Source organism: Coregonus clupeaformis, chromosome 33 (genome assembly GCF_020615455.1).
Source record: "Coregonus clupeaformis isolate EN_2021a chromosome 33, ASM2061545v1, whole genome shotgun sequence".
In the NCBI taxonomy this organism is placed as follows: domain Eukaryota; kingdom Metazoa; phylum Chordata; class Actinopteri; order Salmoniformes; family Salmonidae; genus Coregonus; species Coregonus clupeaformis.
In genome coordinates, this window is record NC_059224.1 from 14,672,145 (window position 1) to 14,693,962 (window position 21,818).

The 21,818-nt window shown below is 41.2% G+C and overlaps 4 protein-coding genes and 1 non-coding gene across 9 annotated transcripts; 4 read left to right on the forward strand and 1 right to left on the reverse strand.

Moving 5' to 3' along the window:
- Positions 1–722: 722 nt before the first annotated feature.
- LOC121548856 (alpha-1,6-mannosyl-glycoprotein 2-beta-N-acetylglucosaminyltransferase) lies at positions 723–3,309 on the forward strand. The gene is made up of 2 exons (XM_041860473.2): positions 723–803; positions 910–3,309. Exon 2 carries the CDS (start codon positions 1,191–1,193, stop codon positions 2,433–2,435), a length of 1,245 nt encoding a protein of 414 aa, XP_041716407.2. The 5' UTR covers positions 723–803; positions 910–1,190; the 3' UTR covers positions 2,436–3,309.
- Positions 3,310–5,001: 1,692 nt separating this feature from the next.
- On the forward strand, positions 5,002–16,000 carry LOC121548858 (BRO1 domain-containing protein BROX). 2 transcript variants are annotated; one of them, XM_041860474.2, is made up of 13 exons: positions 5,002–5,076; positions 5,813–5,946; positions 7,739–7,845; positions 8,013–8,109; positions 12,969–13,064; positions 13,222–13,294; positions 13,597–13,702; positions 13,910–13,999; positions 14,141–14,226; positions 14,339–14,420; positions 14,530–14,680; positions 14,789–14,948; positions 15,130–16,000. In XM_041860474.2, exons 2-13 carry the CDS (start codon positions 5,846–5,848, stop codon positions 15,214–15,216), a joined length of 1,236 nt encoding a protein of 411 aa, XP_041716408.1. In that variant the 5' UTR covers positions 5,002–5,076; positions 5,813–5,845; the 3' UTR covers positions 15,217–16,000. The 2 variants fall into 2 exon arrangements, with proteins under 2 accessions (XP_041716408.1, XP_041716409.1); XM_041860475.2 differs by having other exon boundaries at positions 5,025–5,076; positions 5,816–5,946.
- A 1,235-nt stretch (positions 16,001–17,235) lies between these two features.
- Positions 17,236–19,263, forward strand: LOC121548860 (protein FAM177A1). 2 transcript variants are annotated; one of them, XM_041860478.2, is made up of 6 exons: positions 17,236–17,298; positions 17,460–17,523; positions 17,838–17,999; positions 18,109–18,163; positions 18,244–18,338; positions 18,707–19,263. In XM_041860478.2, exons 2-6 carry the CDS (start codon positions 17,503–17,505, stop codon positions 18,890–18,892), a joined length of 519 nt encoding a protein of 172 aa, XP_041716412.1. In that variant the 5' UTR covers positions 17,236–17,298; positions 17,460–17,502; the 3' UTR covers positions 18,893–19,263. The 2 variants fall into 2 exon arrangements, with proteins under 2 accessions (XP_041716412.1, XP_045066005.1); XM_045210070.1 differs by lacking the exon at positions 17,236–17,298 and having other exon boundaries at positions 17,305–17,523.
- Positions 19,264–19,391: 128 nt separating this feature from the next.
- On the reverse strand, positions 19,392–19,473 carry trnas-gcu. The gene has a single exon. It is a non-coding gene; the product is annotated as a tRNA-Ser (tRNA).
- Positions 19,474–19,901: 428 nt separating this feature from the next.
- Positions 19,902–21,347, forward strand: LOC121548859. 3 transcript variants are annotated; one of them, XR_005996702.1, is made up of 3 exons: positions 19,902–20,294; positions 20,420–20,510; positions 20,626–20,774. XR_005996702.1 is itself a non-coding variant. In XM_041860476.2 (2 exons), exons 1-2 carry the CDS (start codon positions 20,159–20,161, stop codon positions 21,185–21,187), a joined length of 642 nt encoding a protein of 213 aa, XP_041716410.1. In that variant the 5' UTR covers positions 19,949–20,158; the 3' UTR covers positions 21,188–21,347. The 3 variants fall into 3 exon arrangements, 1 of the variants encoding a protein (XP_041716410.1); XR_005996701.1 differs by having other exon boundaries at positions 19,926–20,294; positions 20,682–20,773; XM_041860476.2 differs by lacking the exon at positions 20,420–20,510 and having other exon boundaries at positions 19,949–20,294; positions 20,682–21,347.
- The last annotated feature ends 471 nt before the right edge of the window (positions 21,348–21,818 follow it).

Below are 21,818 nucleotides of genomic sequence, written 5' to 3' on the forward strand. Positions count from 1 at the left end.
CCCCTTTCTGTTATGGGATCCAAAACAAAACTCCATGTAAATGTTTGTGTGGTTATTATTATTATATGGGTGTTTCTCTGCCCTCTGGAATGTCATCAAACTGTGGAGAGAATTTCACAGCCGCCTGGTGGAATGAATACCCTATGTAATAGACTAGTGTGGAAGGCTACAAGTGCACAATAGCATATGTGTACCATGACATAGTTGAATGTTGGTTTGAATAGTTAAAGGTGCCTATAGTTTGATGAGAGGAGCATTTTTGTCTTTGGAACATTTCGTGACAGCTTAAACAGTTGTGTTTTCACTTTGTAACCCTAACAAGTATGTTTAGGCACCTAACTACCGTACACATACATTGCATGTGGGGGTGGCACGTCTCATTCATACCAGCCAGGCAGCTTTAACCAGTCCAACCTGATTGAAGAGTGTCCTTGCACAAGCCATAGCCTGGACATAAGAAAGAACATGCCCCAATTATAAAAATGTAATCTTATGATGACTGGAAACTCATTCTTAATTTAATTCATATAACACTGAATAGCATAAATTATACCATAACGTGATAGTCCCCAAGCCTTCCTTTACTCTCAACAGATCTTCTCCAAAGTCATGGATGTAGCCTATGGTGTAGGTATCGTATTACATAAGCATAGGTAGGCCACTGATTCGTTGATCAAGAATTCTGCCTGTTCCTGTTGGCTGAATAGGACACGTCAGCACTCAATTTTGTTACGCGTTCACAATATGGCTGTCCAAAGTACTAAAACACTCTTCCGGATACCAGTGGTGACACCTCGCTGTTGGTAAGTCGACTCAACGACTGTAAATTAACTTCCCGAATGGAAACAAATATAATATGTCTGACATAGAGAATAATACATTATTTCATTATCTTGTTACTTTTCACAGGCGATACTGCCGAATGCTAAACTTCTAAACTGAAATAGCAACAGATGATATCTATCGACCGAACTGACAGATTCGTGTCAGCAAAAGGAGTCATCATCAAGAAACTATTTCTTCGCGTGCCAGTTTGTAACGTTCTGTGGAAACCGCTGCATTTGGGTTCCATCGAAAGTTGCAATGTTGCAAATGCAAACAAGATTAAACACACGATGAGGACGCTTTCAATAGTCAGGTGATTCAAGACATCATTATTGTATCCAAAAGTTGCCTTTAACGTTACGAAAATGAGGTTACGATTTCTCAAAAAGAACCTGCTCATTCTCCTGGGTGTTTCTTTTATTATTGCCACTGTCCTGATCACAACACGTGTTTTAATTTCTGATGAAGCCACGGGTGTTGTCGCGCAGGAAAACATGTTGTCTGATGACATGGCAAAGTTTCAGTACAATTCTGTTCCGGAATTGATTAAGTCGATTTACAATGCCAATTACAAGCAATACGTTCTGAATGCGGACAAGTATCCCGGGGAGCCTAAATTGGTCCTGGTTATTCAGGTTCACAACAGACCAGACTACCTCAAAATACTCATCAAGTCATTGGAAAATGCAGCTGAGGTCCACAACATTCTGCTGATTTTCAGCCATGACTATTTTTCAGAGGAAATCAATGACATAGTGCAAGGGATGACTTTCTGCAAGGTCTTACAAATATACTTCCCCTACAGCACACAGCTCTATCCCAGTGAGTTTCCTGGGCAGGATTCACGAGACTGTCCACGAGACATATCCAAGGACGATGCTTTAAAAACAGGATGCCTCAACGCTGAGCATCCAGATTCATATGGCCACTATAGGGAAGCCTCCATCACACAGATCAAACACCACTGGTGGTGGAAACTTCACTTTGTGTGGGAGCGAGTGCAGGCTCTGCAGGGTTACAGTGGCTTTGTTGTTTTCCTCGAGGAGGATAACTTCATCTTGCCCGACTTCTACCACCTCTTCAAGGAGATGGTTGGATACAGGAAGAGCAGCTGCCCTGACTGTGACATGTTAGCACTAGGCAACCACAACGGCCTGGCAGAGTTTGATAAGCTCAGCAACAAGGTGCAGACTGCCGGGTGGATGTCTACCAAGCACAACATTGGCATGGGCATCTCCAGAGAGGTGTACTACAAGCTAATGGGGTGCAACAATGACTTCTGCTCCTACGATGACTACAACTGGGACTGGACCCTCCAGCACCTGTCAGGGACTTGCATCTCCAAGCCACTCAAAGTGCTGGTTGCCCAGGGGTCCAGGGTTCTTCATACTGGTAACTGTGGGCTGCACCAGAACAAGGAGGCCTGTCGCCCCGAGCTGGCCCTAAAGAAAGCACAGGAGTCCCTTAAGCTTGCCAAAGCCTCCCTCTTCCCTCAGTCCCTGTCCCTAACAAATGCAGATACAGTGGAGCACAAGGCTCACATTAAAAACGGAGGGTGGGGTGATATCCGTGACCATGTCCTTTGTAATAACTATGCCAAACGTCTATGAACTATGGACTTCTCGTTCTCATCTTTTTGATGTACTGAGAGGATTGAGGAAATAAGTGCCATTTAAAATGTTCAGGGTTCCAAAGGCTGCAGTGTTATATTTCTTGTGGTTTTTAATGAGGTCTTCCAAGGGGTTAGCTAAAATGATGGTGTGTATGCAGCAGTGTGATTTATAGCTTGGTTGTTATTACCAAATGTAATGTGATTGCCAAATATTTTTTTATTTTTGCTTCCTCTTTTTATGTAACTGGGTTTGCTTTGTATTTCTTAAAAATGAAGACCAACATTTTAGTTAAAGTAAAGTAAAGCATTACTATGTCAGACGTCATAAAAATAACAATGTTTCAGCGCCAGCAGCTAATTATTATGGTACACATAAACTACTTTACATAGAAAACAACTGAATCAGTTATACATCCTTGACTTCTATTACATGTTAGCTCATTGCCATTTGTATACATTCTTCAGAACAAATAAGAGAGGTGAGCCGTTTGCCCAAATGGGGTGACACTTGTCCAGCTTCAGGATCCCTTACCCAGCCACACACAATCTGGAATATAAAATGCCAATTACAATATTTGTGCTTTAATATATTTGTGCTGCATATGGTACAAATAGAAAAACAACAGCAACAGTCATTGTTCGTGATGTAATGCACACACCTATAGGATATATTGTATGTAGAAAGTGACAATCTTGAAATAGCTTTATTATTGTATAGTTGCCACTAAACCAATGATCACTTTGTATCTGACAATTGGTTTTACTGGTGAATTACTTACTGTACATAAGCTACAGTATAACATTTGTTTGACTGAAATGTGTGGGTAAAAAACCCTAATGTTTTACATGGGAACAACAGGAATTGACTGATATTGGTGTGTGTGTTTGTTTTTATTGTGATGGTTGGGATTTCTTATCATTATGACCTTACAAAGATGACATTTTTGCTTGAGCAAATATTTTCATAGCCTTGCACGATACTCCTCTTCCCTCCCACACACACAGTTTGCCTAAAAGGGACATCTGTTTATTTCCATCTTCTTTGCATTTGACAATGTACCTGTGTTTTTTTTTTAACCAGCTGACATCCTTGGATCTGTCTTAAAATACAGGTAGAAATGTAACCTAAGGTGCACTGATGAGTTTCCCTTCAGTAGTGGAAATGTGTAGGATCCAGTTTCTTATAAAAAAAATATTTTAAAAAAAAATGTAATCAGTGCCTTGTAGACATTCCCCTTTCTGCTGGATATACCATGTGTAGTTTAAGATCTCATATGCAATATACACTGAGTATACCAAACATTAGGAACACCCCCTCACCCCCCTTTTTTGCCCTCAGAACACTCAATTTGTTGGGGCGTGAACTCTACAAGGTGTCGAAAGCGTTCCACAGGGATGCTGGCCCATGTTGACTCCAATGCTTCCCACAGCTGTGTCAAGTTGGCTGAATGCCCTTTGGGTGGTGGGCCATTCTTGATACACACTGGAAACTGTTGTGTGAAACCCAGCAGCGTTGCAGTTCTTGACAAACCGGTGCACCTACTACCATACCCTGTTCAAAGGCACTTAAATGTTTTGTCTTGCACATTCACAATCCATGTCTCAAGGCTTAAAAATACTTATTTAACCTGTCTCCTCCCCTTCATCTACACTGATCGAAGTTGATTTAACAAGGGACATCAATAAGGGATCATTGCTTTCACCTGGATTGACCTGGTCAGTCCATGTCATGGAAAGAGCAGGTGTTCTTAATGTTTTGTATACTCAGTGTATATTTATATGACAAATTAATGCTGAATGGTTACTCCCGCACCTTTTATTCTAAAACACAATCTTTTGAATATTTTTTTATTTTAAAACGTTATTTTGGGGTGACTGATCCAAATGCCACATTCACATCCTAGTCGGAACTAGGAAACGCTGACATTTCTGACTTGCTAACTGGTTGAACGCGACACCTGTATAACTACAACCAGTTAGCAAGTTGGACATTTCTGAGTTTCCTAGTTCCAACTTGCATGTGAACGTGGCAACATTCCTTTTGAGAAATGTTAATTGAGTTGTGAATTTATGTTCAGACAAAAGCTTGAAATATAGTGTTTCTGCCCATTTTTCACTTCAAATTACAATAGCCATACATAAGCATTTGGATAGCATAGCTGTCTATTTGCTCTCTCATATCTTCATTTCATGTTCAACAATATGGGAAAATAAAAGATGACTTTGTCAATCTAGTGTTGGTTTTTATTTTCCAAAGAAACTGAACTACAGTATGAGATAGGACGACAAGGTAGGCTTCAGGGTAACCATCAGTGATACCCATTTTCACAATTCATGGTTTGTAAATGGGCTGGTTATGAATGTCATATGTCCATGTGAGCAAATTAAATGCCCAAAGCTCTCCCATCAGTGGGTGTATTTGGTACAGTCAATAGTTTTAACTGGTCTATGATCAGTTATACCATTTTAACTCAGGTTAATTAACATTACAGCTAGAGCAGAAAAGAGGATCCTAGACCTGCCCCAAGAAGCAACAAATGGTCACATGACTCAATACGCTTTTACCACTGGTCAAGAGCCATTCTGTGACTTTATTTCCGGAAGTGCATCTTCAGATTGTCATTTATCCCAGATCCAAGGTTCGTAAACATCACTTCCACATTGTATTGTAAAAACTAGATGAATGATCCATCATAAAAAATGTCTGAATTTTGTGGTTTTAGATTTTCGTTTTTGTCCATAAGTCAATTAGCAAGCTAGTTCGCTAGGTAGCTAACGTTAGCTACAGTACATTAGCTAGCTAGTTGGAGTTGCTGCGGTCACATTTGGGAGGGTATTAATTAGTCGTATTCCGTTGAAAAACGGTTTGTCTGTTACAAAACGTGTCTGCAATGGAAACCGTTTACTCCAAACGTGAAACGTTTGCAACGAAAACGAGAGTTTCTATTGGACACATTCAGGAAAGGCCCTGTCCTCGTCTCGTTCTGTTTGGTTCCTAGAGCAAACGGTTTCCGTTGCAAAACGTTTTGCAACGGAATCCGACTAATTAATTACAGACTAGCTCCTTAGTAGTATTCACGTCTATTTAGTTGAGTTGGTAGTTATCTAGTAACATTATGCTAACCCGTCTAGCCTACATAATGACAAACTAGCTAGCAAGCTTAGCGATTGCAGTTGTGCTAGCTGCTAGGCCATCGGTGTACACGTCAAAGCAAGACCGTCATTGATGGTTGTCATCAAGCCACAGCCAACAAGAAAGATACGTTTACTGTCATATCACCAGTCTTTTATTGTAGCTAATCAGGCCAATTTATGTCAAATTATTTATGTATTGAATATTGTTAATTGATGTCCCTGTCCCTATGCTTCATCCAGCAGACATCCAGCTTTTACCATCCAAGCCACAGAATGACTCATTGGTTCCACCGAAACCCATTGAAAGCAACTGCACCTGTATCCTTCAACTTCTATGGCGTTGCTGGTAGCCCATCAGCAAATAAGATATGCAAGTATGTATATGTGGACACTCTGCAATTGAGATCCATTCTATGACAATTTACCCTTCGTTAAGCCCCGCTCCCCCCTTGGTTACTCTTACAACATTTTCCCCAGGAAGCGTCCTAAAAACCGGAAATTAGTTACCTCTGGTTCGTTCAGCCTTTGCTAAGGGGAAATAATAGGGTTTTTGGATAAATGCAGAAAATAAGTGAGGTTAACAAAGGCTTAGGAGATCTTATACATTTTGTCATATGAGATATTATAAGTCAGTTAATATAACCTTTATGAATTATGAAGCCTTTATGTGCTTTTTCTGATTACATAAATGCTTAAAAATTCACAAAGTGACGTTAGCTGATGAAGATTATCTCATAGAACAACATGTATAAGATCTCCTAAGCCTGTGTTTACCACAGACCTTATTTTCAGCGTTTATCCAAAAACGCCATTCATTTCCACATAGGCACTGTCCAACGAACCATGGCGGAGTTAGTGCCTACAAAAAGACGCCATTACTATTTCTCTCTATTAGTGAGTCAACCACTGGTGAAATCCCCTGACAATCATCTCAAACTGTGTTTCTAATACACAATGAAATTGAACACAGACTACCCCTTGCTAATCAGGAAACTCTTGGGTGGACTGGTATTACAATTGCTTCACGGACCCTGGTAAAATTATGTTTGTATTATACAACGGGTGGGTCTAATCCTGAATGCTGATTGGTTAAAAACGCATTCCAGCCGGTGTCGATTCCACAAGTTACCACAGGCTAAATCTATGACGTTAAATTGCCTATTTACTCTGTTCCATCTGACAGCGCAATCCACTCTCTCATCAGCCCAGCCAGGCAATTTATAAACTTGATCTCCACTATAAAAAGCATCTAGACATTATCTCACATTTCTTTTAGACTAACATTTAGTTTTCAACAGCGGAGATTTGTATAAACCTTGCTGTCTGTCTCTCCGACATTTACATTGTTTCAATATTCAAATTCAATCTCCAGCTGTCCCATAGTAATGAATGTGTCGGGATGAGACAGACAGGTAGGCAGCTTTTGTCAGCCAGTCGAAACCACGAAACAGCATAATTTTTATGGATATATACAAAGAACTGTCAATAGAAAACAGGTCAAACGAAACAAAGTGCAGCTTTGTTTGGAGGATATATTGGCACGGTTTGCCGGCCCTCAACTTCGTCTGGTGCCTAACAACACCCGTGCCATTACATTTTCCAAATAACGTCTTCTCTGGCATTAACACTTAAGTGGAGCTAGCCATTGCTCTGAATTCACTGTCAGCATACAGTCAAAGCTAGCCACTATTATGATGTCGACAGCAGATGGGAGTTGTATTCATAACATTGCTAACTTGGCTAGCTAACATACATTTTGAGAAAACAAGTTATATTAAGTGACTAGCTAGCTAGCGTTAGCAACGTTTGGCGGTCAATGAGACAGAGCTAACTAACTGAGGTAGCAAACAGTTTCGGATTCGAAAAATACTCCAACCACAGGCTCTGCATTTCAGGAATCACAGTAGCAAGTACTCCTGGTGCACTGTTCAACTATTTAGCCATTTAAATATGTATTTTTATCGAAAACTCTCAGTTTTTGCCATAGCCCTCACTGGCTTTCATGCGATTTAAACATGGGCTTGTCCGAGGTGTCTGACTCAACAACAGTTGCTATCCATTGGAGCACTGCGATTGGTTGCCCAAAATTCTTCGGCGGGGCTTGGAGAATGGTCAATTGAGAACACATGTTTGCTTGACTGTTTACATTTCTGTCCTCCTCAATAGTGACTTGAGGACAACGAGGGCAAGACTCTTGGAGATGTTCACGGATACCACCTGCAATCCCGAGATCATGAAAAATGCCACAGATATTTATTTCTCACTCTTACAAGGTGAACTTGTGCTGTTTGTTTGTGCCTTTTCTCCTGTCTTTAGCAGTGCTCACTGTTTTGTAGTGTTTATGTGTGGTCTTTCTACACTCTGTTCATCATGCATCACTATTCCCTTTGTATCTATTAATAATCAGTTGCTGATCTTTTGATTGCTTGACATGACATAGGATTCATTGCATCTCTGGATGGCACCACACAAGAGAACAAGCTTCGGTTCATGCAGAACTTCAAGTGGACTGACACTTTGCAAGGAAACACCCCAAGGTAAAGCCTTCTAGCCAATAGGTGGTTTCACAGAGGTGGTTGGTTACCTCCATCAGCCCCACAGTCAGAGCTCTACACATGCAGTAAATGTCAGTGAAGGTGTTAGTTACAGTACAATAGGTTGTTATCAATAAAACGCCACAATATGGTGCAGAGCGTTCAATTTACCTGCTCGGGGGAAAGGAGACTCCCAGCTCTGCTAAAAACATTGACAGCTGTGTGCAATTTAAGGGATTGTTAAATAAATGTTCACTATTTGGTTGTAATATCACCTCTTGAAGAGCATAGTCAGAACTACACATTTCTGATTATTCCATGCAAAACAATTGCCCAAATGTAGCTCTATCATCAGAGTTATACAGCAAGTAACTGCATGCTTTTCATGATCAGTAAACATCAATTGATCAAGTAATTTCAGATACGTCAGGGTAGCCCCACGATATTGGCCACCTTTAATTGGATATTTGAGTGATATAAAAGTGCACTATACCTGACAAGCAATGTTCTCTCATTTTTTGGGGCACTGAGCAAATTTCAGGTCTGCTAAGCACAAACTTAAACGTTGTGAAAATTCTGTGCAACTTCCAGCGCACGTTTACTGTGAACACTGAGGCGGTACCCGCTTTAAGTTACAGTTTTAACAGTGGCCAAGTAGATCATAACGTAGGCCTAACAGCGTGGCCTACCATCAAAAACAATGGAGAAAATGCATTCCATAACATTTTAACATGGAAATAGCTGTTCTGTCGTTCAGCCTACAGTAGCAGCCAATGTGTGGTGTTCAATGTAGGCCTACATTCCATTAGACTTTTGAAAAAAACATGCAGGGCTTGACTTTAACCTGTTTATCCACTTGTCGTTCAGACAAGGAGGTGACTGAAAATGTTGCGTTTGATGCAAGATAAAATGCATTATTATTCCCATACCATTATTACGGAGAATTAGACAAATTAAGCTACACTCTGCCTATTGGCTAATTAGCTTATTCAAGCTTGTCTCAAATAACAACACTGCCCCTTTAAGGCAAAAAGAAAGCTCTTTACCTGACTCGCTTTTCAAAGATGTCTAGAAATGACCATGTTTTGTGCTCTTGTAGGAAGCAATCACTCCCCTATTGCTGGCTACAAATTATCTATAACAGGGCTAATAATTCACTAACTAGCAAAGGATATGAACAAAATGTGCACAGCTCTGGCTTTGATCTCAAAACATGCGAATCTACTCACGACCGCTCATGCTGTAAACACAGTCCAGTTCAAAGTAAATGGCATAGATCCATATACAGTGCATTCGGAAAGTATTCAGACCCCTTTACTTTTTCCTCATTTTGTTACGTTACAGCCTTATTCTAAAATGTATTAAATAGTTGTTTTTCCCCCTCATCAATCTACAGTCGTTGTCAAAAGTTTTGAGAATGACACAAGTATTGGTCGTCACAAAGCTTGCTGCTTCAGTGTTTTTAGATATGTTTGTCAGATGTTATGATGGTATACTGAAGTATAATTACAAGCATTCCATAAGTGTCAAAGGCTTTTATTGACAATTACATTAAGTTTATGCAAAGAGTATATATTTGCAGTGTTGACCCTTCTTTTTCAAGACCTCTGCAATCCACCCTGGCATGCTGTCAATTAACTTCTGGGCCACATCCTGACTGATGGCAGCCCATTCTTGCATAATCAATGCTTGGAGTTTGTCAGAATTTGTGGGGTTTTGTTTGTCCACCCGCCTCTTGAGGATTGACCACAAGTTCTCAATGGGATTAAGGTCTGTGGAGTTTCCTGGCCATGGACCCAAAATGTCGATGTTTTGTTCCCCGAGCCACTTAGTTATCACTTTTGCCTTATGGCAAGGTGCTCCATCATGCTGGAAAATACATTGTTCGTCACCAAACTGTTCTTGGATGGTTGGGAGAAGTTGCTCTCGGAGGATGTGTTGGTACCATTCTTTATTCATGGCTGTGTTCTTAGGCAAAATTGTGAGTGAGCCCACTCCCTTGGCTGAGAAGCAACCCCACACATGAATGGTCTCAGGATGCTTTACTGTTGGCATGACACAGGACTGATGGTAGCGCTCACCTTGTCTTCTCCGGACAAGCTTTTTTCCGGATGCCCCAAACAATCGGAAAGGGGATTCATCAGAGAAAATGACTTTACCCCAGTCCTCAGCAGTCCAATCCCTGTACCTTTTTCAGAATATCAGTCTGTCCTTGATGTTTTTCCTGGAGAGAAGTGGCTTCCTCACTGCCCTTCTTGACACCTGGCCATCCTCCAAAAGTATTCGCCTCACTGTGCGTGCAGATGCACTCACACCTGCCTGCTGCCATTCCTGAGCAAGCTCTGCACTGGTGGTGCCCCGATTCCGCAGCTGAATCAACTTTAGGAGACGGTCCTGGCGCTTGCTGCACGTTCTTGGGCACCCTGAAGCCTTCTTCACAACAATTGAACCCCTCTCCTTGAAGTTCTTGACGATCCGATAAATGGTTGATTTAGGTGCAATCTTACTAGCAGCAATATCCTTGCCTGTGAAGCCCTTTTTGTGCAAAGCAATGATGACGGCACGTGTTTCCTTGCAGGTAACCATGGTTAACAGAGGAAGAACAATAATTTCAAGCACCACCCTCCTTTTAAAGCTTCCAGTCTGTTATTCTAACTCAATCAGCATGACAGAGTGATCTCCAGCCTTGTCCTCGAAAACACTCTCACCTGTGTTAATGAGAGAATCACTGACATGATGTCAGCTGGTCCTTTTGTGGCAGGGCTGAAATGCAGTGGAAATGTTTTTTGGGGATTAAGTTAATTTTCATGGCAAAGAGGGACTTTGCAATTAATTGCAATTCATCTGAACACTCTTCATAACATTCTGGAGTTTATGCAAATTGCCATCATAAAAACTGAGGCAGCAGAAATATCACATTTACATAAGTATTCAGAGCCTTTACTCAGTACTTTGTTAAAGCAATACCTTATTTACATAAGTATTCAGACCCTTTGCTATGAGACTTGAAATTGAGCTCAGATGCATCCTGTTTCCATTGATCATCCTTGAGATGTTTCTACAACTTGATTGGAGTCCACCTGTGATACATTCAATTGATTGGACATGATTTGGAAAGGCACACACCAGTCTATATAAGGTCCCACAGTTGACAGTGCATGTCAGAGCAAAAACCAAGCCATGAGGTCGAAGGAATTGTCCATAGAGCTCCGAGACAGGATTGTGTCGAGGCACAGATCTATTGAAGGTCCCCAAGAACACAGTGGCCTCCATCATTCTTAAAAGGAAGAAATGTTGAACCACCAAGACTCTTCCTAAAGCTGGCTGCCTGGCCAAACTGAGCAATCGGGGGAGAAGGGCCTTGGTCAGGGAGGTGACCAAGAACCCGACAGAGCTCCAGAGTTCCTCTGTGGAGTTGGGAAAACCTTCCAGAAGGACAACCATCTCTGCAGCCCTCCACCAAACAGGCCTTTATGGTAGAGTAGCCAGACGGAAGCCAGTCCTCAATAAAAGGCATATGACAGCCCGCTTGGAGTTTGCCAAAAGGCACATAAAGACTCTCAGACCATGAGAAACAAGATTCTCTGGTCTGATGAAACCAAGATTGAACTCTTTGGCCTCAATGCCAAGCGTCACGTCTGGAGGAAACCTGGCTCCATCCCTACGGTGAAGCATGGTGGTGGCAGCATCATGCTGTGGGGATGTTTTTCAGTGGCAGGAACTGGGAGACTAGTCAGGATCGATGGAAAGATGAATGGAGCAAAGTACAGAGAGATCCTTAATGAAATGCTGCTCCAGAGCACTCAGGACCTCAGACTGGGGCAAAGGTTCACCTCCAACAGGACAACAACCCTAAGCACACAGCCAAGACAATGCAGGGGTGGCTTTGGGACAAGTTTCTGAATGTCCTTGAGCGGCCCAGCCAGAGCCTGGATTTGAACCCGATCGAACATCTCTGGAGAGACCTGAAAATAGCTGTGCAGCGACGCTCCCCATCCAACCTGACAGAGCTTGAGAGGATCTGCAGAGAAGAATGGGAGAAACTCCCCAAATACAGGTGTGCCAAGCTTGTAACGTCATACCCAAGAAGACTCAAGGCTTTAATCGCTGCCAAAGGTGCTTCAACAAAGTACTGTGTAAAGGGTCAGAATACTTATGTAAATGTTATATTTAGGTTTTTTATTTTGAATACATTTGCAAAAATGTCTAAAAACCTGTTTTTGCTTTGTCATTATGGGGTATTGTGTGTAGATTGATGAGGGAGAAAAACTATTGGATCCAGTTTAGAATAAGGCTGTAACGTAACAAAATGTGGAAAAGGTAAAGGGGTCTGAATTCTTTCCGAATGCACTCTACATACCAAATGGATAGGCTATCCTCGCGAATCATAGTTTACAAGATCAATTTATGTTTACTGAACATGAAAAGCGTGCAGTTACATGCTGTATAACTCTGATGATAGAGTTAAATGTGGATTAATCGGAAATGTGTACTTCTGACTATGCTCTTCAAGAGGTGATGATATTAAAACCAAATAGTTATAGCATTTATTTAACAATCCCTTAAACGGTACGTAGTTGTCAATGGTTTTAGTGGAGCTGAGAGTCTCCTTGCCACCCAGCAACCAAATTGAACGCTCTGCTCCGTATTGTGACGTTTTATTGACTACCTATAGCCTTGTCTTGGTTCTTTTGTATTTCCTGCTGACCTTATTTTATGAATGTGTTATTACATCATTACTCAGGTTCAACATTTTATTTATTTATCTCACTGCAAACAGATGTTTCCTTCTATTATAGAAATACACAGTCTCTCTCTAATACTATTATTGTTATTAACATCCTGTCCCATTGTCCCTTTAGTGCCCAACAAGATGCTATTTTTGAATTGGTCTCCATGTCCTTCAATGTTGCAATTTGGCACACCAAGTTTGCCTCAAGACTTGCAGGAAAGGAAAAGTAAGTGTTTCTTTTTTGCCTTACTAATTTATTCTCATACAATGCATCTGATTATGCAAATTAGGTCATTTATGACCTTGATGTCATTTCACTCTCATTTCATTGACATATCAATATAAGGGAACACATTGACATTCTAATTTTCACCCCTTTTCAGTGTAACCGAGGTAGAAGCAAAAGATGTCCACAGGAGCCTGAAATTTGCCGCTGGGATTTTCAAACACCTCAAGGTGATTAGCTCATATTGTCTCTGTATAATAATAATAATGATATTACGTTTTATTTTAAGTGCTTTTCAAGACACCTAAAGTCACTTTGCATAGAGAGATAATCAGCAAGTAAATTTTTTTAAAGCACACCGATAAACCTATCAGTAATGGTTCCCATTTTGCCCACTTTACATTAACCTCAACACATGGTGAACAATGTGAATACATTACAGTATAATCAACCTGAACACAAGTTGCTGGTTGTTGGTGCATAGTTGTGTCTGGCAGCAGACCCACCCTCCTCTCTGGTCTCTCCCATGTAGGAGGTCCACATCCCCCGCCTCATCACCCCAGCGGAGAAGGGCCGGGACCTGGAACCCAGAGTCATCGACACCTACATGTTCCAGTGCCAAGCAGAGGCACAGGAAGGTAGCTACACTGGACTCAGTCAACTTCTCTGCATAATTATTAGGGTCAGGAGCTGACAATGTGTCTTGGCTGGGGAAAACTCTGGAGTCTAATGGCAAACTCATGGCTGTGTGTATGTGGGATTACACTGAGTAAGAACAGGATTTACGATATCAGAATGCTGTAAAATTATATCATCAGTGGTTAACTTCATTTTCCTGTTTGCAGTGACGATTGCCAGAGCGATTGAACTCAAGCATAACGCCACTCTCATTGCAGCCTTGGCATTCGAGACCGCAAACTTCTGCCAGAAAGCTGGTAAGTATTTAGGGGTTTCCTGTCACATCCTGACTTTGTTGAATTTTTGTAATGATCTTATATTGTGTAGGAATGTCTGGATCTAACCACTGTTGGTCCTCCTGATCACTCAAATGAATGTTATCCTCTCGGTCTTCACAGACCACACACTGAACACACTGGAGCCAGAGTGCAGCAGTAAGTGGAGGAAGTACCTCCAGCTGAAACAGCACTTCTACATGTCCTATGTAAGTCCTTGAGCAGTCTAGACAGTTGAGAGAGTCTGTTTGTTTGGACTGTTCTGTAAATACTAAGATACTAATTATAATGATGCTTATGCCTATCATTTGTCACTTTCAGGCATATTGCTACCATGGACAAACACTCCTCGCGAGTGACAAGTGTGGCGAGTCAATAAGATCTCTCCAAGAAGCAGAAAAGTGTTGGTATTTCTGTGATGGATTGTGTTTTGCATTTTTTAAACACTACACAGATGTCTCTTTTTATCTTAACAAGTGTAAACGCTTATAGCTCTTGCTTGCTGTATTTAGGCTACTCCAGAGCCGAGGCTCTGTGCAAAGAGTACCGTCAGACCAAAGGGCCGGGTAGCACGGCCAAGCCCTCTGAGCAACTCTTCTTCACCACGCTGGGTGGCCTGATCAAAAATACCCTGCAGAAGTGCGAGAGAGAAAATGGATTCATGTGAGTCACACACACACACCCCCACACAGCCAGAAGAACATTGATTTGTGTATAGTAAATAACAGTAAGTAGTTGTAGTATTTATATACACATTTTTCATTTCTCCAGATACTTTCACAAGGTCCCAGCCGAGGTGCCCCAGCTAGAGCTGAAGGCTAGCTATGGCCTGGCTGAGCCAATCTCCTTTGAGTTCCCAGCCCTCAGCGAGCAGTGCACCCCTGAAGTCTACAACACCTTTGATCTCACCAAGGGGGCCAAAGACGAGAAGGTAATGCTGCTCAGACATTTGGCACTGCAACAGATAACTTGGTTACTAAAGCTTTGTCTTCACATATTTTGTCGTGTTACTGATAATAATCATGTAAAGACACTGATAGGATTTCGTTAATTTGCTTGTCTGGGTCTGGAACAAAAGGTTTCACATTTTTCCCTCTCCATTTTGATTGCAGGCCAAACCCAAGCAGGAAGAAGATGTTAAGCTAGTGAAGGAACCAGATTTGAAGCCTCAGAAAGATACAGGCTGCGTCATCTCCTAAACAGAGATGTGGGGGGGCAGAAGAAAACAAGGACCAGAAGAAAAACATGACTGCATGGATTTATTGATGCATTGGTTTGTTTTATCTGTTGTGTTTTATGATCAGTGATTTACGGTAGTATGACCATCTGTTGTAGTTCATTTTATACATAGTAGTTTTCTATTTTTTTATGTTCATGATATTATTGGGTCAGACTTTATATTTGAAATGTTCTCTCACCAGTGCTGTTGGGGATTTTGGATCTTTATTTATTGCTGTCATTTAAGAAACTGACAATTAATATAGTAAGAACTTTTAACACTCCACGATGAATAGCCAATCTTTTGTAGAAAAAATTGTATGTTTTCAATTATTTTATTTTTCTATTGCTGAGATTCTCTAATTGAATCACAGTTTTCTTGCAATTGAAAAGACACCGTACTCTTCATTGCTGGGTATGGCCTGTATTTATGATAAAAACTATTGTGGAATATTCCCCTCCTTTATTGGAGACTTGAGGACAAGGCGGTGCTTGTCTTGGGTCATAATAACCTGAACAGGGCCAGCTGTTCAGTAGGAACATGGAATAACGTCTGGGAAGTTCTCAGGAAAGCGCGATGTTCTGAACGTTGTAGATAGAAATGTCACGCATGACTACTCTGCATGAGAGAGTAGCAGGCCTGTTCTACGCAAAACCTTTGAACGTTCCATAACATTGTGCCCTATGGAAGGTCTCCCGAGTGGCGCAGTGGTCTAAGGCACTGAATCGCAGTGCTAGCTGTGCCACTAGAGATCCTGGTTCGAATCCAGGCTCTGCTGTAGCCGGCCGCAACCGGGAGACCAATGGGGCGGTGCACAATTGGCCCAGCGTCGTCCAGGGTAGGGGAGGGAATGGCCGGCAGGGAGGTAGCTCAGTTGGTAGAGCATGGCGTTTGCAACGCCAGGGTTGTGGGTTCGATTCCCATGGGGTATGAAAATTAAAAATAATAATGTATGCACTTGAAAATTAAAAATAATAATGTATGCACTTGTAAGTCGCTCTGGATAAGAGCATCTGCTAAATGACGTAAATGTAAAATGTAAATGATGTAGGTATTCCTGATGCTCAGAAAACTGTTGTAAAAAACCCTCAGACTAGTGGCCATGGTTGGTGTTAAGACTGGATTTGTCAGTGATTGACAAGTGCAGGAACAATAGAATAATGGTTAATGAAGAAAGAAAAGGACTTGACATTCTGATGTCATTGAAATATGTCAATCATAACCTGCTTAAACCATTTCAGTGAAGGGAGTAATGTTGTACTTTGGCACATTATTGTCTTACACATGAAAACTTATGTCGGATGAAGTAGCCTACTATGTATGTAAATTAATCAAATGAATTACTAATTGTAGTTTTATCTGTAAATGACAACGATATACACATTACTATAGTTTTTAGAGTACTGATTCGCTATAATTTCCTAAGTTGTTTTTGAAACTGTTAATGAGAGCTAGCATCTACTGAGGAGGTACAATAGGGGGAAAAGTAACCTCCAGTATGGTATAATAACTTGCCAATCAATTAAGAAAATTGTGCATTCTGTTCAACCTCATAGAGCACATTATGCCTTTGCACTTTAAATCTTATTAGTCACACAGATGTAAGAACATATAGAACATATGTTATCTCTACACAACCTCTTTATTCTTGGAACAATTAATTTTCACATTCAAGGACCAATTAGATGTATTTTTAATTAACACGTTTATGAAAAAAGTTTGCTGTTTCATAACAATGTATACACAAGTCAACCTGAAAGTAATTACTCTTCATCTATTGGTGCCCTTCATGGAAAATGTGTTTCAAATCGAATAAAAACTTCAAGAAACCTTGTATTACTATTTTATGTTGCATTCAAACACTTATTTTCCTGGTGTAAGAACAGGGTGTGTGTGCTGCACTCAAGTATCATTAGCCAGAGGAACAACACCACTGCATATAGCAGTTAACAATAAACCTTGACATTCTACACAGCGGAACAAGCCCAACCCTCAGCCGTAGAAGAAAACTGAAATGAGTAGCCTGTCATCCAATGACAGCAGTCTCTGACTGGTGTACAGAGTAAGCATATCTAAAATGTGTTTCTGGTGTGTTGAGTATCAGGTTTCAAACTAATGTAGGACCCAGTATCTTTTTTATGTTGCCTTGATTGACCATTCTTGTGCCATCAGAGTGGAGAAAATGTATTTACTCTGAGCTGAGAAAACATTTATGCTCTACAGGCAGCAGCACAAGGAAAGGAAAACATTTTCTTCAGTGTGAAGAATGAGCGACAGTTTCAAGGAAGTAAGTGCTGTTCATATGTAGGCTAAAGGGTTTACCTGTCATAGGGTTACAGACATTTCTTTATAAATATGTATTCAGTATCTCTCAAGTCAGAGCTACTTTTATGATTGCTTCCTGTATGGAACATGCTAATAGCTCTTTAAGACTATCCCTTGGCAAATAGATGGCGTCAGTAGAAATTGCTTGTCAAAAGCTAATATAGTATGCACACACACCATTATCAAGCACAACCACAGACCTTATGTTTTATGAATTGTTTATACAGGACATGGGTATGAGAGGATGTGGGGTCATTAACAGTGTGTGTCTCTCAGGGTCCTGACATTCAGGAGACACAGTTCGGGGGTTCTTCACTGTCCCAGCAGAGGAGGGTCATCCATTTCTCCAGCGGTGAGACTCTGGAGGAAGATGACAGTGAGGAGGAGGAAGAGGAGGGTACTTCACATGTGCAGGTGTTTAGGGAGCCTGAAGACATGGTAAGGAAGTGTTCAAACAGTTAAGATTTTGATTCTTAGTGTAAATAATGTTTAGTCCATTAGTGCAGTTGGAATGCAGCACTAATCTGTGTGTGTGTCTGTGTTTTAGCCCAAACTCCCATGGAGAGCATTTACTTGGTCTCTGGGCAGGAAGTCATTGCGCAGTAAGTTGCATTCCATTCAAGTGTGCTCTTGAAACAATAAAAAAAAAGCATGACCTTACATAACATATTTTTGCCTTCAGCTTGTGATTTTCTTGGGGAAAAACTGGCTGGTCTACTTGGCCTCAACACTGCTAAATACCAGTATGCTGTAGATGAATATCAGCGTGACAACAAGGTAAGGTACATACAACATAACACAACACACATAGGGCCAGGAGTCATTCTTGACCACATAGAGTCAGGCATGAGTTTTTCCTGACCGTGTGAGCTGACTAGGTACAACCTGGTGATAGGCACTAGGCCCCAGAGTTTTTCCCTGGTCAGGTGAAGTGGCCAGGAAACATTTATGGACCTACACTTAAAGCCTGCACAACATAGTCAGAAATGTAGACCACATATGCATTTGTTTCCAATCTTCAGTCAAATTCTTAGCTCTTGATTAAACATACACCAACTTTAATAATTTAACAATCACACTCAGACAGAACTATTTTCTAAACCAAATTGAAAAATTGATAAGCAATCGGTTTTGTTCCCTTCTAGAACACAGGCAGTAAAGACACCGAATGCTCCTATGAGAAAAGAAGGGAGAGAATTCACCATTCTTCAAGGATAATCAGTGAATATGGTGCCACAAGCTCCCACGGAGTCCCTGCTGGTTCTCAAGCCACTGAGCACGGAACTACAGGATCCCACAATAAGGGCTATCAAGATGATAATGAGCACTGAAAAAGAACTAGGCTAATAAATCAAATCAAAGCAAATGTTATTTGTCACATGCGTTATTTATACAACAGGTATAAACCTTACCGTGAAATGCTTACTTAAGAGCCCTTAACCAACAATGCAGATTTTTTATTAAGTAAGAAAAATTTGCTAAATAAACTAAAGGAAAAATAGTGACACAATATTATACATTGAACCCATTAGACTTGTTGTGCTACCTAAGAGAGCAAATATTGATATTGCTGTGTGTCTTTTTTGGTGTTCCTCTCTCTGTGGTTTCTACTGTATTGCACTTTATCTGTCTATATTAATACAATTCTGGATTTAAATTAAAAACATGCAGAATATATTTTCCATGCATGCCTTCAATTTGATTGAATTTCTGACTAAATGTGTTTGTACATTATGCGTGCAAATGTCGCATAAATATGGATAGCACAGAACATAGCTAGTTAATGTGTATAACTGATGACTGTACATTTTGGCTAGGGATAAAAGTAATCGACGAGGATGGGATTCGAACCCACGCGTGCAGAGCACAATGGATTAGCAGTCCATCGCCTTAACCACTCGGCCACCTCGTCGTGCTTCCAAATGGAAAACAGTTAGCTTTATCAAACAACGTATGTTACATCATTTTTACCCGACTGTAAATGATTCTGCATGTTTTTTTGTTTTTGTTTTTTTTCGCAACATTTAACGTTGCATTTTAGAATTGTCCTGTCTTGATTTTTATAAATAAAATGTATTCGTTTTAGCTAGCTACTTAGCTAGCTAGCTACATCGGTCTCAAGGATTGTGGTAGCTAATTTAAAGCGAATTTATGCTTGATCTGAAATGTGGTGGAAGGCGCCGTATGGATGGTATGACGCAAATGCGGAGCCTCTGGAAGCATGCAGAGGCCAAATTGAGCTCTGTACCGCATCACCGTGCGCCTCTCAAATGTTGTAACAATGAGGTGGGATCCGTATAGCTCCGCATTGACATGATTGGTTGACGGTAGGTGAGGGCGTGAGGTCCTGTATAAACACAAACTCAATTCCTTGTAAACATCCGCGGAGCGCAAGAAGTATGAATGCCCTGACTTCCACAGAGGCCATTCAGATGTTGGACTGACCATGTACCGCCTTTTAGCCAGCAAGCAAGCAAGCGTTTCAAGCTTGACCTATCAGCGTTAGGAAAACATTTGATACGCAGGCGCACTGTCTCTGAATTCAATACGAATAGTAACAGCAGCAGCGAGTGCTTTGAAAGCTAACGCTAGCTAACATGCAAATGGCTGACAGAATAATTTCGGCTGTTTCGGATTATCCTGAGTTGTATAATATAACTTTAAACTCATACAGGGACTCACAGAGAAAGGCAAGGGCATGGAGGGCTGTAAGTCTGCAAGTGGAAATGCCTGGTAAGGTCAGCTTGCTGCTAGCAATAGCTAGCTACCTACCCAGTTAATTTTAGCTAGTAAGCTAGCCAACTAGCTAGCTATAGCTACCTAGCTAACTGTTGTTGACCAAACTTTCTCTCACCTAGGTAGCTACATATCTAGCTACATCCGTAGTTAGCTAACTACCTGCCAATTGTTATTCCCCTAATAAAACAACATTGTGATCCCTGCAATAAGGTAAATTAGGAATAAATACATGTTTACATAACATTCAAGAAATGTCATGGTGTTTATTTTAATCATGGTCAGACCATAGGTCGAATTGAGATTGCTCTATTTGTGTTCGATGCAGATATCCTGAACACACTCCCCTCTTCTTTTTGTCTTACGTGTCATTTGGGGTGTTAGTGGATGACTGTCGGAATAAATGGAAGAACCTGAGGGACACTTTCGTCAAATTCAAGCGGGCTGAGCAGCAGAAGAGAGCATCAGGGGAGCTGGACATTAACAAGAAGACCTGGATGCACAGCAGAAGCATGTCCTTCCTTAACCCCTTCATCCAGGCCAAGGGCTTGCAAGGAGACACCACAGATGACTTGGAGGAGGAGGAAAGGGAGAGGAACGGGGAAAGTGCCACAGAAGGCGTGGATGATAAATCAGCCTTCATTATCCATGAGATTGAGGGGGACCAGGCAGACGATGAGGATGCTCCCTCTCCTGACACTGTGTCGGGATCCAATGGGCCCAGCCGGAAGAGGAGGTGGCAGATGGATGGGATGGACGGACTGGAGGACATAGAGGATGAGATGTTCTTCTTTAGTTTGCTCCCGTATCTTAGGAAGCTCCCCCATAGAAAGAAGAGTGCTGTAAAACTGAAAATACACCAACTTCTACATGAAGCAGCATTCCAATAACCCACTGCCCTGACCCCTCCCTCAATTCTGTTTCCATGGTTTTGTAAAGCACAAGCCTTCATTTTGTCCTGTTATCAACTATTGTTCTATACTGAGTTTGATGCTATGCCTGTTTATGGTTATTGCAAAGTAAATTGTTAAATAAATACTTTCAACATTTGAGGGCCTGAATTGATTACTTTGTCTGCGAGCAATTCTCCCACATGTTCAAAATAATGAAACATTACACTCTTCCCCCTGGGCTGATGTGATTGGAAACCATTGGCAATGGTGATGCTACCAGTTGAGCAAGGTTAAACTTTATGCGAATCATTGACAAATCCAGGGGGGAGGGAAGAATCGCCAACACAAGTAGTATTTGTTTTGAACACAGAAGCAGAGAGGGGTACTTTTCAATACTTACCAGGTGGGGGCAGTCACAGCCTCACTCATAGAAAAAAAGTTATTTCTCCAGCCAAGGAGTGTTGTCTACCATTAGTTTCCTTTATGGACTGAGCTTAGCCTGTTATTGTTTACTAACACTGACTTGCATGGGAAGGCACCCTGAACTGGTTATATAACATCCCACATGTCAGCAGCACTGTAGAGTCTACCATAGCAGAAAAACTTTATCAAGTGCTAAAGGTCCTCT